General features: G+C 46.4%; 1 protein-coding gene across 1 annotated transcript in view; it reads left to right on the top strand.

The window, feature by feature from the left end:
- The window catches only part of LOC115133658 (TBC1 domain family member 14), a 66853-nt gene that overhangs the window by 18752 nt on the left and 27384 nt on the right, over positions 1 to 20717 (top strand). The window contains 3 exon segments of the mRNA XM_065021952.1: positions 1797 to 1902; positions 1905 to 1934; positions 18263 to 18390. Coding sequence (XP_064878024.1) covers positions 1797 to 1902; positions 1905 to 1934; positions 18263 to 18390 — 264 coding nt within the window.

The following is a 20717-nucleotide window of genomic DNA, read 5'->3' as shown; positions in this document are numbered from 1 at the left end:
GTCGTGGTCTGCCGCTGACCCTGTCCTGTCGTGGTCTGCCGCTGACCCTGTCCTGTCGTGATCTGTCGCTGACCCTGTCCTGCTGACCTGACCCTGTCCTGTCGTGATCTGTCGCTGACCCTGTCCTGACCTTGTCCTGTCGTGATCTGCCGCTGACCCTGTCGTGATCTGCCGCTGACCCTGTCCTGTCGTGATCTGTCGCTGACCCTGTCCTGTCGTGATCTGTCGCTGACCCTGTCCTGTCGTGATCTTTCGCTGATCCTGTCGTGATCTGTCGCTGACCCTGTCGTGATCTGTCGCTGACCCTGTCGCTGACCTTGTCCTGTCGTGATCTGTCGCTGTCCCTGTCGTGACCCTGCTGACCTTGTCCTGTCGTGATCTGTCGCTGACCCTGTCGCTGACCTTGTCCTGTCGTGATCTGTCGCTGACCCTGTCGTGATCTGTCGCTGACCCTGTCCTGTCGTGATCTGTCGCTGATCCTGTCGCTGACCTTGTCCTGTCGTGATCTGCCGCTGACCCTGTCACTGAACCTGTCCTGTCGTGATCTGTCGCTGACCCTGTCGTGATCTGTCGCTGACCCTGTCCTGTCGTGATCTGTCGCTGACCCTGTCGTGATCTGTCGCTGACCCTGTCCTGATCTGTCGCTGACCCTGTCGCTGACCTTGTCCTGTCGTGATCTGTCGCTGACCCTGTCGCTGACCTTGTCCTGTCGTGGTCTGCCGCTGACCCTGTCGTGGTCTGCCGCTGACCCTGTCGTGGTCTGCCGCTGACCCTGTCGTGGTCTGCCGCTGACCCTGTCGTGGTCTGCCGCTGACCCTGTCGTGGTCTGCCGCTGACCCTGTCGTGGTCTGCCGCTGACCCTGTCCTGTCCTGGTCTGCCGCTGACCCTGTCCTGTCCTGGTCTGCCGCTGACCCTGTCCTGTCCTGGTCTGTCGCTGACCCTGTCCTGTCCTGATCTGTCGCTGACCCTGTCCTGTCCTGATCTGTCGCTGACCCTGTCTTGTCCTGATCTGTCGCTGACCCTGTCTTGTCCTGATCTGTCGCTGACCCTGTCTTGTCCTGATCTGTCGCTGACCCTGTCCTGTCGCGATCTGTCGCTGACCCTGTCCTGATCTGTCGCTGACCCTGTCCTGTCGCGATCTGCCGCTGACCCTGTCACTGACCCTGTCGCTGACCCTGTCCTGTCGCGATTTGTCGCTGACCCTGTCCTGTCACTGACCCTGTCGCGATCTGCCGCTGACCCTGTCACTGACCCTGTCCTGTCCTGATCTGTCACTGACCCTGTCCTGTCCTGATCTGTCACTGACCCTGTCCTGTCCTGATCTGTCACTGACCCTGTCTTGTCCTGATCTGACCCTGTCCTGATCTGTCACTGACCCTGTCTTGTCCTGATCTGTCACTGACCCTGTCCTGATCTGTCACTGACCCTGTCCTGTTGTGATCTGTCACTGACCCTGTCCTGTCCTGATCTGTCACTGACCCTGTCTTGTCCTGATCTCACTGACCCTGTCCTGTCCTGCTCCAGTCCTCGTATGGTTTAGCTGGGTCTTTTAACATTCCACTGGTTCGTTGTGTGGCTTTGTTTAAATCCATGAATTCTGCTAGTGTGCTTGTCTCACTCATGCACCACACACACACACACACACACACACACACACACACACACACATCAGCCATTGTATTATCGTTGTTCTTAGCCTCAGGGTTGACCTAGTAGTGGAGGGAGTGTGTGTGTGTGTGCAGCTTTGGCTCTGGGTTTTATGTCCTAATTTCTATGTTCTGTCTCTCTCTCTCAGGAGTCTGTTTGCTAAGAAAGTGAAGGACACTGTGCCAGTGGAGCAGAAGGACCCAGGCTGGAAGCTGTTTGGTAGGGTCCCCCCTAGAGATGGGAGGGACCCCCCTAGAGATGGGAGGGACCCCAGAAAATACACAAGGTACACACACACACACCATGAAATGAACCTTTACACTCTTCACTGTGGCCTACTTCACAACATTACCTCATTTGTTAATCCATGTTATCTGTAAGTTGCCATTGATTCCTAATACAAGCCACTACCCTCAGTAATATGGATCACACTGACACTGTGGCTCAGCTGAGACAGCTGGGGGCAAAAGGTCAGCGTTGATTTAGATTTGATTAGGATCTCAAATCTTCCTAGAGCTTTGGTAAATGTAACCTAATGGGGGGGCCCTGTGACCTGAGGGTCAAAATCAAATCATGACCTGCTCGCATTCACAGATCTGCAGATGTTATCGCTGAGAAATTCTTGTGTTTATAGGTCCAACATTGCAGTAATACCTAACAATAACAAATTAAATAGAAATTAATATCAGAACGAGCAATGTCAGAGACCCGAAAAAAATAAAATATATATATATATATATACTGCTCAAAAAAATAAAGGGAACACTTAAACAACACAATGTAACTCCCAAGTCAATCACACTTCTGTGAAATCAAACTGTCCACTTAGGAAGCAACACTGATTGACAATACATTTCACATGCTGTTGTACAAATGGAATAGACAACAGGTGGAAATTATAGGCAATTAGCAAGACCCCCAATAAAGGAGTGGTTCTGCAGGTGGTGACCACAGACCACTTCTCAGTTCCTATGCTTCCTGGCTGATGTTTTGGTCACTTTTGAATGCTGGCGGTGCTTTCACTCTAGTGGTAGCATGAGACAGAGTCTACAACCCACACAAGTGGCTCAGGTAGTGCAGCTCATCCAGGATGGCACATCAATGCGAGCTGTGGCAAGAAGGTTTGCTGTGTCTGTCAGCGTAGTGTCCAGAGCATGGCGACGCTACCAGGAGACAGGCCAGTACATCAGGAGACGTGGAGGAGGCCGTAGGAGGGCAACAACCCAGCAGCAGGACTGCTACCTCCGCCTTTGTGCAAGGAGGAGCACTGCCAGAGCCCTGCAAAATGACCTCCAACAGGCCACAAATGTGCATGTGTCTGCTCAAACGGTCAGAAACAGACTCCATGAGGGTGGTATGAGGGCCCGACGTCCACAGGTGGGGGTTGTGCTTACAGCCCAACACCGTGCAGGACGTTTGGCATTTGCCAGAGAACACCAAGATTGGCAAATTCGCCACTGGCGCCCTGTGCTCTTCACAGATGAAAGCAGGTTCACACTGAGCACATGTGACAGACGTGACTGAGTCTGGAGATGCCGTGGAGAACGTTCTGCTGCCTGCAACATCCTTCAGCATGACCGGTTTGGCGGTGGGTCAGTCATGGTGTGGGGTGGCATTTCTTTGGGGGGCCGCACAGCCCTCCATGTGCTCGCCAGAGGTAGCCTGACTGCCATTAGGTACGGAGATGAGATCCTCAGACCCCTTGTGAGACCATATGCTGGTGCGGTTGGCCCTGGGTTCCTCCTAATGCAAGACAATGCTAGACCTCATGTGGCTGGAGTGTGTCAGCAGTTCCTGCAAGAGGAAGGCATTGATGCTATGGACTGGCCCGCCCGTTCCCCAGACCTGAATCCAATTGAGCACATCTGGGACATCATGTCTCGCTCCATCCACCAACGCCATGTTGCACCACAGACTGTCCAGGAGTTGGCGGATGCTTTAGTCCAGGTCTGGGAGGAGATCCCTCAGGAGACCATCCGCCACCTCATCAGGAGCATGCCCAGGCGTTGTAGGGAGGTCATACAGGCACGTGGAGGCCACACACACTACTGAGCCTCATTTTGACTTGTTTTAAGGACATTACATCAAAGTTGGATCAGCCTGTAGTGTGGTTTTCCACTTTAATTTTGAGTGTGACTCCAAATCCAGACCTCCATGGGTTGATAAATTTGATTTCCATTGATAATTTTTGTGTGATTTTGTTGTCAGCACATTCAACTATGTAAAGAAAAAAGTATTTAATAGGAATATTTCATTCATTCAGATCTAGGATGTTATTTTAGTGTTCCCTTTATTTTTTTTGAGCAGTATGTATGTATGTATGTATGGTTGTATGTATGTATGGTTGTATGTATGTATGTATGGTTGTATGTATGGTTGTATGTATGTATGTATGGTTGTATGTATGGTTGTATGGTTGTATGTATGGTTGTATGTATGTATGGTTGTATGGTTGTATGTATGTATGTATGGTTGTATGTATGGTTGTATGGTTGTATGTATGGTTGTATGTATGTATGTATGTATGTATGGTTGTATGTATGTATGTATGGTTGTATGTATGTATGTATGGTTGTATGTATGTATGGTTGTATGTATGGTTGTATGTATGTATGGTTGTATGTATGTTGTTGTATGTATGGTTGTATGTATGTATGGTTGTATGTATGTATGTATGTATGTATGGTTGTATGTATGGTTGTATGGTTGTATGGTTGTATGGTTGTATGTATGGTTGTATGTATGTATGGTATGTATGTATGTATGTATGGTTGTATGGTTGTATGGTTGTATGTATGTATGTATGTATGTATGGTTGTATGTATGTATGTATGTATGGTTGTATGTATGGTTGTATGTATGTATGGTTGTATGTATGTATGGTTGTATGGATGTATGTATGTATGTATGTATGTATGTATGTATGTATGGTTGGTTGTATGTATGGTTGGTTGGTTGTATGTATGGTTGTATGTATGTATGTATGGTTGGTTGTATGTATGTTGTATGGTTGTATGTATGGTTGGTTGTATGTATGGTTGGTTGTATGTATGGTTGGTTGTATGTATGGTTGGTTGTATGTATGGTTGTATGTATGGATGTATGTATGGTTGTTATTTAATCAACACTGTTAACATATTCATGTTATAACATTGTCGAGTACAATCTAATGATTAGTTGAATGTGATTCATAATGGCATAGGCTAAACAAAAATAGGTCTAGACATTCATTTATTTATCACCCTCTTGAATTGACCAGTATTTCACTACATTCTAGAGCAGTGAGTGAACACCCTACACATAAAGTGGGTGAAACAGTATGTAAACATGATTTAAAGTTCAATGACTCTATGTACATAGGGCAGCAGCCTCTAAGGTTCTGGGCAGGGTACTGGGTGGAGACCGGCCAGTGATGGCTGTTTAACAGTCTGATGGCCTGGAGATAGAAGCTCTTTCTCAGTCTCTCTCAGTCCCAGCTTTTATGCACCTGTACTATTTCCGCCTTCCAGATGGTAGCTGCGTGAGCAGATGGTGGCCCGGGTGGCCGAGGTCGAGCTTCTTGGCTTTCTTGTGACACCGGGTGCTGTCAACGTCCTGGAGGGCAGGCAGTGTGCCCCCCCCGGTGATGCTTTGGACTGGTCAGGGGGGAAGTTGGTCTCTGTTTGCTGCTGGACTCGCATCCTGTTCCCCTGTGTCTCACACTCACACACAAACTCACACAAAGTGTTAGTGTACTAAAGTGATATCACATCTTCACAGCTGTGGTTCAAAGGTCAAGCGGTACAGTTATATCGAGCTAAATGCATTCATGCGTTTTAGACCCATAAATATCATGAAGTCAATCAAGCGTCGGATTGCTTAGATCAAACACTGAAATATTTACTTTACTTAGAAGGGCAGTATGCGGGTCTGTTACCTGCTCTGTGTCTAAGGACATCCCCCTCACGGTGTTGACATACCTGTGGTAGGCCTTTACTTAGAAGGGCAGTATGCGGGTCTGTTACCTGCTCTGTGTCTAAGGACATCCCCCTCACGGTGTTGACATACCTGTGGTAGGCCTTTACTTAGAACGGCAGTATGCGGGTCTGTCCTCAGGCTACTATGAATGGTGGCTGTTGTATGGAAGAACAAATATCTGTACAATTCAGTGGAGGCTGCTGAGGGGAGGACGGCTCATAATAATGTCTGGAACGGAGCGAATGGAACGGCATCAAACACATTGAAACCATGGAAACCATGTGTTTGATATATTTGATACCATTCCACTCCAGTCATTACCACGAGCCCATCCTCCCCAATTAAGGTGCCACCGACTTCCTGTTGTACAATTACATAGGTACTCGCACTGACCCCATGAAAAGTAAAAAACACCAAGGTGGCCGAGATGTAAAATTATAGCAAATTTAATCCATGCTAGAAAGCCTAACAAAAAGGCCTATACTTCCTCAGAGCCCTGACATTATGTCTGACTACAACTGGACGAGCAGTAGCTTCACTCTATATATAGGTCTTTTCTGGACCTCTTCATCCTCTAACTTTACCTGCTGCTGCTAGGGTTGATTGTTAGCTTGGATTAGAAGCCCTTCAGGAACACCGCTTGACTATAGGCAGTGGGGCCAGAGATGACCCATGTCTGCCCTTGTACCCACTTACCTCTGTAGCTCAGTTGGTAGGGCATGGCGCTTGCAATACCACGATAATGGGTTCAACTCCCAGGACCACCAATTCTAAAATGTACGACTGTAAGTCGCTTTGGATAAAAGCGTCCGCTGAAGGGCCTATGTTTGTTTATTTATTTATATACAGTACCTTGCAAGAGTTTTAGGCAGGTGTGAAAAAATGCTATAAAGTAAGAATGCTTTCAAAAAATAGACATGTTTAATATTCAAGTTTTATCAATGAACAAAAATACAAAGTGAGTGAACAGAAGAAACATCTAAATCAAATCCATATTTGTTGTGACCACCCTTTGCCTTCAAAACAGCATTAATTATTGTAGGTACACACGCACAAAGTCAGGGATGTGGTAGGCATATAGTCCAGTGTATGATTAAACAATTATACCAAACAGGTGCTAATGATCATCAATTCAATATGTAGGTTGAAACACAATCATGAACTGAAACAGCTGTGTAGGAGGAATAACACTGTGAGGAACAGCCAAACTCAGCTAACAAGGTGAGGTTGCTGAAGACCGTTTACTGTCAAAAGTCATACACATGGCAAGACTGAGCCCAGCAACAAGACATGAGGGAGTTATACTGCATCAGTAAGGTCTCTCCCAGGCAGACAGGGGTTTCCAGATGTGCTGTCCAAGCTCTTTTTTTGAAGAAGAAGCACAGAGAAACGGGCAGCGTTGAGGACCGTTGACGCCGTGGCTAAGGAAACTTACTGCAGCAGATGAAAGACACATCATGCCTACTTCCCTTCGCAACCGGAAGATGTCCAGCAGTGCCATCAGCTCAGAATTGTCAGAAAACAGTGGGACCCTGGAACACCCATCTACTGTCCGGAGAAGTCGGGTCCGAAGTGGCCTTCATGGAAGACTTGCGGTCTAAAGGCCATACCTCCGATGTGGAAACAAGGCCAAGCGACTCAACTATGCACAAAAACGCAGAAAAATGTCAGCAGGTGCTCTGGACTGATGAGTCAGATATTTGGCTGTAGCAGAAGGCAGTTTGTTCGCCGAAGGGCCGGAGAGCGGTACACGAATGAAGGCCTGCGGTCAACAGTGAAGCATGGTGGAGGTTCAACAGTGAAGCATGGTGGAGGTTCCTTGCAAGTTTGGGGCTGCATTTCTGCAAATGGAGTTGGGTATTTGGTCAGATTTAATGGTCTCCTCAATGCTGAGAAGTACGGGCAGATACTTATCCATCATGCAATACCATCAGGGAGGCATCTGATTGGCCCCAAATTTATTCTTCAGCATGACAACGACCCCAAACATACAGGGAAAGTCATTACGAACTATCTTCGGCGTAAAGAGGAACAAGGAGTCCAAGTAATTTTTCCAACAATTGTTGAGACAGATTATTTCACTTATATATCACTGTATCACAATTCCAGTGGGTCAGAAGTTTACATACACTAAGTTGACTGTGCCCTTTAAACAACTTGGAAAATCCCCGAAAATAATGTCATGGCTTTAGCAGCTTCTGATAGGCTAATTGACATCATTTTATGTCTTTGCTTGCAGAAAGAAAATTGTCACCCTCCACAATTCTGGTTCATCCTTGGGAGCAACTTCCAAATGCCTGAATGTACCACGTTCATCTGTACAAACAATAGTACGCAAGTATAAACACCATGGGACCTCGCAGCTGTCATACTGCTCAGGAAGGAGACGCGTTCTTGTCTCCTAGAGATTAACGTACTTTGGTGCGAAAAGTGCAAATCAGTCCCAGAACAACAGTAAAGGACCTTGTGAAGAGGCTAGAGGGAACAGGTACAACAGTATCTATATCCACAGTAAAACAAGTCTTATATCGACATAACCTGAAAGGCCCCTGAGCAAGGAAGAGGCCACTGCTCCAAAACCACCATTAAAAAAGCCAGACTACGGTTTGCAACTGCACATGGGGACAAAGATAGTACTTTCTGGAGAAATGTCCTCTGGTCTGATGAAACAAAAATAGAACCGTTTGGCCATAATGACCATCGTTACGTTTGGAGGAAAAAGGGGGAGGCTTGCAAGCCGAAGAACACCATCCCAACCGTGAAGCACATTGGTGGCAGTATCATGTTGTGGGGGTGCTTTGCTGCAAGGGGGACTGGTGCACTTCACAAAATAGATAGCATCATGATGTAGGAAAATTATGTGGATATATTGAAGCAACTTCTCAAGACATCAAGTTAAAGCTTGGTCGCAAATGGGTCTTCCAAATGGACAATGACCCCAAGCATACTTCCACAGTTATGGCTTAAGGACAACAAAGTCAAGGTATTGGAGTGGCCATCACAAAGCCCTGACCTCAATCCCATAGAACATTTGTGGGCAGACCTGAAAAAGCATGTGCTAGCAAGGAGGCCTACAAACCGGACTCCGTTACACCAGGTCTGTCAGGAGGAATTGGTCAAATTTCGCCCAACTTATTTTGGGAAGCTTGTGGAAGGCTACCCGAAACGTTTTACCTAAGTTAAACAATTTAAAGGCAATGCTACCATATACTATTTGATTGTATGTAAACTTCTGACCCACTGGGAATGTGATGAAAGAAATACAAGCTGAAATAAATCATTCTCTCTACTATTATTCTGACATTTCACATTCTTAAAATAAAGTGGTGATCCTAACTGATCTAAGACAGGGAATTTTTACTAAGATTAAATCTCAGGAATTGTGAAAAACTGAGTTCAAAATCAAATCAATTTTTTTTGTCACATGCACATGGTTAGCAGATGTTAATGCGAGTGTAGCGAAATGCTTGTGCTTCTAGTTCCGACAATGCAGTAATAACTAACGAGTAACCTAACCTAACAATTCCAAAACTACTACCTTATACACACACAAGTGTAAAGGGATAAAGAATATGTACATAAAGATATATGAATGAGTGATGGTACAGAACGGCATAGGCGAGATGCGGTAGATGATAAGAGTACAGTATATACATATGAGATGAGTAATGTAGGGTATGTAAACTAATAAACGTATTTGGCTAAGGTGTATGTAAACTTCCGACTTCAACTGTACATACACACAGTACCAGTCAAAGTTTTGGATACCTACTCATTCAAGGATTTCTATTTTACTACATCAAAACATTGAATCATGTAGTTATCAAAAACAAATAAAAAAATATATATTTGAGATTCATCAAAGTATCCACCCTTTGCCTTAGTTTGGTAAATGGATGATCTCCGCATGTGTAGTTCCCGCTGTGAAGCATGGAGGAGGTGGTGTGGGGGTGCTTTGCTAGTGACACTTTCGGTAAATCTATTTATAATTCAAGTCACACTTAACCAGCATTCTGCAGTGATACGCCATCCCACCTGGTTTGCGCTTTATCCCACTCATTTGTTTTTCATCAGGACAATGACCCAACACAACTCCAGTCTCTGTAAGAGCTATTTGACCAAGGAGAGTGATGGAGTACTGCATCAGATGACCTCAACCCAATTGAGGTGGTTTGGGATGGGTTGTACCACAGAGTGAAGGAAAAGTAGCCAACAAGTGCTTAGCACATCAAAAAGCATTCCAGGTGAAGCTGGTTGAGAGAATGCCAAGAGTGTGCAAAGCTGTCATCAAGGAAAATTGTGGCTACTTAATTTACAGAAGAATATAAAATATATTTAGTTTTATTTAACTTTTTTTGTTTGTTACTACATGATTCTATATGTGTTATTATGTATTCAGGATTATTCTACAATGTAGAAAATAGTAAAAATAAAGAAAAACCCTTTGTGTGTCCAAAATTTTGACTGGTACTGTGTGTGTGTGTGTATATATAACCTGCCTATAACCATCACACATTTGCCATCGTTGTATCCGACTACAGTGATAGTGTGAACCTTGACGTGAAAGCATTAACCAGGGTCCTCCGATTTAAAGAGGCCAACAAGTCACGCCTTTCTCTACCATTTTATCCTTTCAGTGTGGACAGAGTCGTTTTTCTAACCCGGGCGGGCTACAACACCTATCCCCTCCACTGTTAACCTGGTCTAGCGTAAAGCATTTTCACCTCCGGTGGTAACCCTATCCCTGGTGCCTGGGCTCGGATGGCAAGGCTAGATTTTCAGCACCTGTCTGGACACTTGTCTCGCCATGGCAACCGCTGGCTGATGGCAGGGGGTGTGGCCAATGTCCGGTGGGCAATAAGTCTGTGTTTTCTTAGTTTGCTGCTGTTTTTCTCCTGCTTTCATTTCACCATAACACTATAAGCCCTTTTTCTTTCATCAATAACTTTTAGCCCTGTGAGAGTGCTCGGCCGGAATTCAATTATCGAGCCCCCCGTTACCTGCAGGAAATGTAGTTGTTTCATAGCCCCCCTTGTCCCACCGGTACTTACCCGTCAATCACCTGGAAATCAACCAATCCCTGTTCCCCGTTAGCTTAGGCCCTCCCCTCTGAGGCTAAACAGAGTTGCTGGACACGGAAGAACAAAGACTCACTGACGTCACCATCTTCAAGACCAAGCAGGCTATAATTCAGAGAGACGGGGAGGGAAATGTAGGGAGAGAATAAAAAGCTGACCCCAAGGCATCGCTGTCAGAGTGCCGAGTGGATGAGAAATGGATGCTGTATTCATCACTCTGGGGTTGATTTAAAGTGGCTGGCTCCTTTTTCAGCCCAGCGACTAATAGAGCGAGACGCTGCAGACACTCTCTCTCACACACACTGATCCTCTAGGTTCCTCACTGATTCAGTGCCTCAGTGTTGCGTCTGCACGCTGAGAGGGTGGAGAGAGAGAGGGATTGAGTGACAGAGGGAGAGGAGGCGGTATCATGCATCACCTCCAGCAGGGGGTGTGTCCTATCGACAGGCCCGCTGTCACCCTGACCACTTCGTCCTCTGTGTGGGCTGTAGCTGGGCCAACGGGAGCAGCCATGACGGTTTGTGGAGTTTAAACCCTCTTGGTTGTTCTGGGTGTCTGTACGGAAACTGTAGCGTCCATGGTGAGTGTGTGTGTGTGTGTGTTTTGTCTGTGTGTTTGTGTCAGCTCGATGCGATGAGGGGGCGATCACAGCAGTCTACAGTCTCTCCTCTCTCGTTCTCTCTCCCCCTGTCTGACAGAAGGAAAAATGAGGGAGTAGAAAGAGATGGGATGATGGAGAGACAGCGGGAGGTAGAGGACAGCAAGGGCTTAGCTTTTACACATCCTCTTTCAGCTCATCTCTCTGAGGTGAAGTGTGTGTGAATTTCTTTTTTTTTTTTTAAAGGTATTTTGCCAGCTTCTGATGACCAATGTACTTGTATTAGATTTGTCCATTCGTGTATCTGTTGTAATACGAGCTGTCTATGAAACACAACAGGCTGCTGTTTTCCCTGTAGAAGTGTTGTTTTGCGGTAGACTCATGCATTCTAGTAATGATGGGGGGGTGAGTACAGTTAAATATCGGGATATTATTTTTGACTATATATCGTATCGTTTTGACAATATTTTAATATTTTTGCCCTAGTTGGCTGCACCTGAACAAACTCCAGTGTTCTTCCTTCATAGCTTGTTCTCCTTTTCTTTTTGAAATAGGAAGACAATTTTGTTTTCAGCACTTTTATTTCCATGACTGACGCAGACATATGGTGAGCAATATGTTTGTAACATTTGAAACGCAATAAAATCACAGTATCGAATTGCGATACATATAGAATCGCAATATGTATCGTATCGGCACCTAAGTATCATGATAATATTGTATCGTGAGGTCCCTGGCAGTTCCGAGCCCTAATGTTTTCCCTGTGGAAGTGTCTGGTGTTTGTTCACTCACTCACTCATATATCTATATGTATATATTGCGGGAGAGAAGGAACGAGATGTGGACTGCTCGGTCCTGACCCAGTGCTGGAAATGGACTTTCCAAACATTTCCTGGCTGTGCACTAGACGAGCGTATGTTCAACACCATTAAAAGTAGTGGATTGGAAGGAGCTGTGCTTCTGCAGTGGTTTTGGCCCCTTGCTAGTGGTCTTCACATGGTTCATAGAAAAAACCCAAATTTCTTCCATTTTGTTGTCAGTCTGCCCTGTCTAGCAGTAGACTATTACAATACAACTTAATCAGCCTCTTTTTAGTGGCAATTTTAATGTCAGTAAGGCATTGCTTCTACAGGTAACCCCTCGACTATACCCTGTACTGTCGCTGTGCTTATTGCTAAGCCTGTTTGTCCTCTCCAACGCCATCGGAACGCTGTGCCAACGGCGGCAGGCAGACAGACAGACAGGCCCTAAGAGAACCTCTTACATCACCAGGAAATGAGAGTAAGTTAATGAAACACTGGCCTTGTCGTAACTATGCATGTTCCCCTCGAGACGGGTAACCCTGGGATACCGTTGCCACTGGAGTCGCTAAAAGCACTAAAGCCCATCTCACTATTTGATTACGTGGCCAGCCTCGACGCCGAACAAACACCAAGTCAATGTTATGACATCCTAGCAGTAGCAGTGAAAGGCTCATTCACACAGAGGCTGTTAGTTCCATGTGTTTGTGGTCGCTGAAATAGGATTCTGCCGTCGGGGTGAGGGGATGGGTGAGACGCCAACCGTCTGTTTGGTAGATGTGTTTACTACGCTACTAATCCGAGGCCATGCAATAAACTGCTCTCTCAGCCTGTGACTAGTGAGGAAGGGGAAGCAGTTGGCTATCGTGACTGTACTGCCCTACAAAGCAAAAAGGCACCAACTGCTCATTTGGTAGAAAATTAGTTGTAATTTTTGCGACCATTAAATACATGTTTAATCACGTGGACAAGTATCCTGCCATCAGAACGCTGTGCCAACGGCGGCAGGCAGACAGACAGATCACCAGGAAATTAGCGTAAGTTAATGAAATACTGGCCTTGTCGTAACTATGCATGTTCCCCTCGAGACAGGTAACGCTCTGTGTTTTAGAGAGAATGGGGGGTGATGTTAGCAGTAACTGCATAAAGTTAAACCAAAGTAAATAAAAGTCAGAATAGGAGAACCCTTTTTTGCGTGGTAGGGCAGAATGGGAGACCCCTTTTTGCTTGGTAGGGCAGAATGGGAGAACCCTTTTTGCGTGGTTGGGCAGAATGGGAGAACCCTTTTTGCGTGGTAGGGCAGAATGGGAGAACCCTTTTTGCGTGGTAGGGCAGAATGGGAGAACCCTTTTTGCGTGGTAGGGCAGAATGGGAGAACCCTTTTTGCGTGGTGGGGCAGAATAGGAGAACCCTTTCTGCGTGGTGGGGCAGAATGGGAGAACCCTTTTTGCGTGGTGGGGCAGAATGGGAGAACCCTTTTTGCGTGGTAGGGCAGAATGGGAGAACCCTTTTTGCGTGGTAGGGCAGAATGGGAGAACCCTTTTTGCGTGGTAGGGCAGAATGGGAGAACCCTTTTTGCGTGGTAGGGCAGAATGGGAGAACCCTTTTTTGTGTGGTGGGGCAGAATATTCCTTACCATTTATGTAACACACACACACTCATTTTCCTCTTCCCTCTCTCGTTTTCTCTCTCACGCTCAGACAGCCTGTGTTTCCTTTCACCTTGCTTGAGGCACCTGCAATGTCGTTGCAGAGGTGCCAGATTTCTGCTCCCCTTCGGTCAGTAGTGCTCCCCCCCCCAATCCCCTGGCTAGCTGGGAAGGCTTCCTCCCCGGTTGCTCACCCCCATTCACTACAGTCTTTAGAACATTGTACTGTCTGTCACCAGTCCCCTTTAGTTCACTTGACCTATATGCTGACAGGACTCAAGCATGGACTCAGCCAGAGCAGTGTGATATGTGGTTATATACGGCTCTGGACTCTGTTTAATTTAAGTTAAAATGTTGTTCCATAGTTGTAATGCAGTATCTGTAAAAGCATAATTTCAGCACGGGAAAGTACTGCGTGTGTGGCAAGGAAACAGGCCCTTGGAAGAATCTGAATGGTATGCCAACTCTGGCTTAGTAAGCTCTAAGTACTGTCTGCTGAATCTGGGTCTCTGCAGTGGGGTGATAATGCTTTACATTAGAGAGAGAGAAAGTGAGCATGGAAAGAGTTTGAGAGTAGTGGCTCTGATCCTGCAATGTGGGGGCTCCCGAGTGGCGCAACGGTCTAAGGCCTCACAGTGCTAGAGGCATCACTACAGACACCCCGGTTCGATTCCAGGATGTTTCACAACCGGCTGTGATTGGGAGTGCGTCGTCCGGGTTTGGCCGGTGTAGGTCATCCTTGTAAATAAGAATTTGTTCTTAACTGACTTACTTAGTTAAATAAAGGTTACATTTAAAAAATGTAAATAAAAATGTGAATTCTTTCTCTCGCGCTTCAATCAGTGACTCAACACGGTGTAGTAACAGCTCTGTCTCTTTCAGCCCTGTGCTCTGAGCAGCAGTCCTGCCTAGCCCAGCCTGTCTGCAGCCACATGCTTGTCTCTCTGAATCACCAGCTCACATATCTCCATCATACATCACATGGGTTTCCATCACTCAATAGTGTCTCTGACCTCTTCCTCCTCCACCAATCCATCTCACTTTTGTTATCCATCGCTCTCTGTCTCCCTCTCTCTCTCTATCGCTCCCTCTCTCTCTCCCTCTCTCAAATCAAAATCAAATCAAATGTATTTATATAGCCCTTCTTACATCAGCTGATGTCACATAGTGCTGTACAGAAACCCAGCCTAAAACCCCAAACAGCAAGCAATGCAGGTGTAGAAGCACGGTGGCTAGGAAAAACTCCCTAGAAAGGCCAAAACCTAGGAAGAAACCTAGAGAGGAACCAGGCTATGTGGGGTGGCCAGTCCTCTTCTGGCTGTGCCGGGTGGAGATTATAACAGAACATGGCCAAGATGTTCAAATGTTCATAAATGACCAGCATGGTCGAATAATAATAAGGCAGAACAGTTGAAACTGAAGCAGCAGCACGGCCAGGTGGACTGGGGACAGCAAGGAGTCATCATGTCAGGTAGTCCTGGGGAATGGTCCTAGCGCTCTGTTCAGTTGAAACTGAAGCAGCTCTGTGTCACGCTCTCTGTGTCACGCTCTCTGTGTCACGCTCTCTGTGTCACGCTCTCTGTGTCTCCCTCTCTCTGTCTCTCTCTGTCTCTCGCTCTCTCTGTCTCTCGCTCTCTCTGTCTCTCGCTCTCTCTGTCTCTCGCTCTCTCTGTCTCTCGCTCTCTCTGTCTCTCTCTGTCTCTGGCGCTCTCTGTCTCTCTCTCTGTCTCTCTCTCCTCTACAACATAGGAGACAGCACTCAGAGAATCTCACCTCCTGATTTCCCCAAGTGCAGTGGCCCTCCTTTGTTGGCAGTGACAGGGGGAACCATCGCAGTAGGTTGTGCCTCACGCCTGGCTTCCTCCTTTAAGATGACCCCAATGTGCACATTGCCCAGTAGGGCCCTTTACAGCGACACTACGCGACCTTGGAAACTGTTCCTACAAACACATATTTATACTAGAATCAGTTGCTTCTTATTCATTAAGCATTCATAGAATAGTAGCTGGCCTGAGCGTGACCTTTTCAGACAACATAAATAGACATGATCAATAACATCATCAATAACATCATCAATAACATCATCAATAACATCATCAATAACTTTGTCAGTTTTGTCCTAGTTTGTTTGAGTGTAAAACCGTCGGAGTGGAGAAAACCTTTAGAATGAATGATCCCGTTTCAGGACCATGCACGGCTCATAATAACAATATGGTGATATCACATCTTACAGTACAGCCCCATCTCTCAACCAGCCACTGTACTGATCCTCCATCACACACGGATCACTCTGCCTCTCCATCTTACAGTACAGCCCCATCTCTCAACCAGCCACTGTACTGATCCTCCATCACACACGGATCACTCTGCCTCTCCATCTTACAGTACAGCCCCATCTCTCAACCAGCCACTGTACTGATCCTCCATCACACACGGATCACTCTGCCTCTACATCTTACAGTACAGCCCCATCTCTCAACCAGCCACTGTACTGATCCTCCATCACACACGGATCACTCTGCCTCTACATCTTACAGTACAGCCCCATCTCTCAACCAGCCACTGTACTGATCCTCCATCACACACGGATCACTCTGCCTCTACATCTTACAGTACAGCCCCATCTCTCAACCAGCCACTGTACTGATCCTCCATCACACACGGATCACTCTGCCTCTCCATCTTACAGTACAGCCCCATCTCTCAACCAGCCACTGTACTGATCCTCCATCACACACGGATCACTCTGCCTCTCCATCTTACAGTACAGCCCCATCTCTCAACCAGCCACTGTACTGATCCTCCATCACACACGGATCACTCTGCCTCTACATCTTACAGTACAGCCCCATCTCTCAACCAGCCACTGTACTGATCCTCCATCACACACGGATCACTCTGCCTCTACATCTTACAGTACAGGCCCATCTCTCTGTTGACTCAGGCTGTGGCCTCTTTGTGCCGCACACACACACACACACACACACACACACACACCCCCCTGTGAGTGAGTCAACTCTCTGTCATTGTTTAACTGCTCCTGTGGCCGGAGGTCCAATGGCCAGGGCGTCACGCGCCCCAATGGCCAGGGCGTCACGCGCCCCAATGGCCAGGGCGTCACGCGCCCCAATGGCCAGGGCGTCACGCGCCCCAATGGCCAGGGCGTCACGCGCCCCAATGGCCAGGGCGTCACGCGCCCAGCTCTGTGACACACAGAGGGACGCACTCATTAGATAGGGGACACTAAGGTCCAGGGGGGGAGGGGTGTGTTACGTACGCAGGGCGAGCCTCCAGTATAAGTATGTGTGGTGTGTGTGTGTGTGACGTACGCAGGGCGCGCTTCCAGTATAAGTGTGTGTGTGTGTTACATACGCAGGGCGAGCCTCCAGTATAAGTGTGTGTTACGTACGCAGGGCGAGCCTCCAGTATAAGTGTGTGTGTTACGTACGCAGGGCGAGCCTCCAGTATAAGTGTGTGTGTTACGTACGCAGGGCGAGCCTCCAGTATAAGTGTGTGTGTGTGTGTGTGTGTGAGAGAGAGAAAGTGGGCCGAGGGATAAAATAAGTCTTCAGTGGAAATGAAGCTTTTCTCTATGAGCTGAGTCTGATCCAGACTGAGCTTTCATAAGATGCTCCCAGTTTTTAGTTTTTTAAATGTAGTTTTACCAGACCATGGATCTGTCAACAAATCCCTGTTTTTAGTTTAAATGTAGATTTACCAGACCATGGATCTGTCAACATATCCCTGTTTTTAGTTTTTTAAATGTAGTTTTACCAGACCATGGATCTGTCAACACATCCCTGTTTTTAGTTTAAATGTAGTTTTACCAGACCATGGATCTGTCAACATATCCCTGTTTTTTTAAATGTAGTTTTACCAGACCATGGATCTGTCAACATATCCCTGTTTTTAGTTTTTTTAAATGTAGTTTTACCAGACCATGGATCTGTCAACACATCCCTGTTTTTAGTTTAAATGTAGTTTTACCAGACCATGGATCTGTCAACACATCCCTGTTTTTAGTTTTTAAATGTAGTTTTACCAGACCATGGATCTGTCAACATATCCCTGTTTTTTAAATGTAGTTTTACCAGACCATGGATCTGTCAACATATCCCTGTTTTTAGTTTTTTTAAATGTAGTTTTACCAGACCATGGATCTGTCAACATATCCCTGTTTTTAGTTTAAATGTAGTTTTACCAGACCATGGATCTGTCAACAAATCCCGTTGAGGATTCAGCTCGTCACGTCTACAGAGCCGTTACATTTCAAGGATTTCCTGGTTGTTCAGTCGGGTGAATAAAGCCACTTGTTGTCTTGATATTTCATTGTATCTTTTGACTATATCCTTTGGGTGTCTGTGCAGTTTTCCTAAAGGAATATGAGACTCAAATTGACAGGTAGGACCTTGGCAAATAAAACCTGTTTCTCTCCTGAAATCTGATATTTGCATTGTACGTGTGAGGTAAGTGTGTGTGTGTGTGTGTGTGTGTACACTATGTTTTGAGTGTGTGTTTTTGTGTCTGTTCTAGGAATGTGAAAGTAACACTAGCAGAGCTGGACCTGGACACAGTCCCTCGTCTCCTAGACAGAGTGTCAGGAAGAACCTGGACTTTGAGCCCAACTCCACCACAGCACTTATACTGGAGGCTCGCCCTGCGTACGTAACACACACACACACACACTTATACTGGAGGCTGCCCGGCGTACGTAACACACACACACACAAACTTATATTAGACAGGGTTCACACACACACACACACACACACTTATATTAGACAGGGTTCACACACACACACACACACACACACACACACACACACACACACACACTTATATTAGACAGGGTTCACACACACACACACACACACACACACACTTATATTAGACACACACACACACACACACACACTTATATTAGACAGGGTTCACACACACACACACACACTTATATTAGACAGGGTTCACACACACACACACACACACACACACTTATATTAGACAGGGTTCACACACACACACACACACTTATATTAGACAGGGTTCACACACACTTATATTAGACAGGGTTCACACACACATACACACACACACTTATATTAGACAGGGTACACACACACACACACATACTTATATTAGACAGGGTTCACACACACACACACATACTTATATTAGACAGGGTACACACACACACACACACACACACATACTTATATTAGACAGGGTTCACACACACACACACACACATACTTATATTAGACAGGGTTCACACACACACACACACACACACACATACTTATATTAGACTGGGTACACACACACACACTTATATTAGACAGGGTACACACCACACACACACACACACGTATATTAGACAGGGTTCACACACACACACACTTATATTAGACAGGGTTCACACACACACACACACACACACACACACACACACACACACACACTTATATTAGACAGGGTTCAGACACACACACACACACACACACTTATATTAGACAGGGTTCACACACACACACACACACACACACTTATATTAGACAGGGTTCACACACACACACACACACACACACACACACACACACTTATATTAGACAGGGTTCACACACACACACACACACACTTATATTAGACAGGGTTCACACACACACACACACACACACACTTATATTAGACAGGGTTCACACACACACACACACACACACACACACACTTATATTAGACAGGGTTCACACACACACACACACACACACACACACACACACTTATATTAGACAGGGTTCACACACACACACACACACACTTATATTAGACAGGGTTCACACACACACACATACTTATATTAGACAGGGTTCACACACACACACACACATACTTATATTAGACAGGGTTCACACACACACACACTTATACTGGAGGCTCGCCCTGCGTACGTAACACACACACACACACACACACACACACACACACACACTTATACTAGACAGGGTACACACACACACTTATACTAGACAGGGTACACACACACACTTATACTAGACAGGGTACACACACACACTTATACTAGACAGGGTACACACACACACTTATACTAGACAGGACACACACACACACTTATTCTTGACAGGGTTTACACACACACACTTATACTAGACAGGGTTTACACACACAGGACCCTCTTATACAGTCTTGTGTCCTTGTCTGGTATTACCTGGTATTACCTGGCTCTGGGCATTATTGAAGGAAAGATGGGGGGGGGGGGGGGCTTTCAACAAACTGTTCATTGATTCTGTACAGTCATACAACCACAGCAGGAGTATATTCACTGAGTATTCCATGACCAGGTGAAAGCTATGATCCCTTATTGTCGTCACTTGTTAAATCCACGTTCAATCAGTGTAGATGAAGGGGAGGAGACAGGTTTATAAGAAGGATTTTTAAGGCCGGAGACGATTGAGACATAGTGTGCCATTCAGAGGGTGATGGAGCAGCTCTGCAGGAGACTGTAGAGTTTATACTGTTGAGTCATGGATCAGATTTCATTCCCCTTTTGGAGGATTGCCTGTCTAATCATGATCAACATGACGCCAGCCCAGCTCTTATCCCTGCTCTCTACAGGGCCCAGCTCTTATCCCTGCTCTCTACAGGGCCCAGCTCTTATCCCTGTTCTCTACAGGGCCCAGCTCTTATCCCTGTTCTCTACAGGGCCCAGCTCTTATCCCTGCTCTCTACAGGGCGGCCCAGCTCTTATCCCTGCTCTCTACAGGGCGGCCCAGCTCTTATCCCTGCTCTCTACAGGGCTGCCCAGCTCTTATCCCTGCTCTCTACAGGGCTGCCCAGCTCTTCCCTGCTCTCTACAGGGCTGCCCAGCTCTTATCCCTGTTCTCTACAGGGCTGCCCAGCTCTTATCCCTGTTCTCTACAGGGCTGCCCAGCTCTTATCCCTGCTCTCTACAGGGCTGCCCAGCTCTTAT

Source organism: Oncorhynchus nerka, linkage group LG8 (assembly GCF_034236695.1).
Source record: "Oncorhynchus nerka isolate Pitt River linkage group LG8, Oner_Uvic_2.0, whole genome shotgun sequence".
NCBI classification, from domain to species: domain Eukaryota; kingdom Metazoa; phylum Chordata; class Actinopteri; order Salmoniformes; family Salmonidae; genus Oncorhynchus; species Oncorhynchus nerka.
The sequence above is the reverse complement of the archived record's forward strand: the minus strand, read 5'-3'. Positions and strand labels throughout refer to the sequence as shown.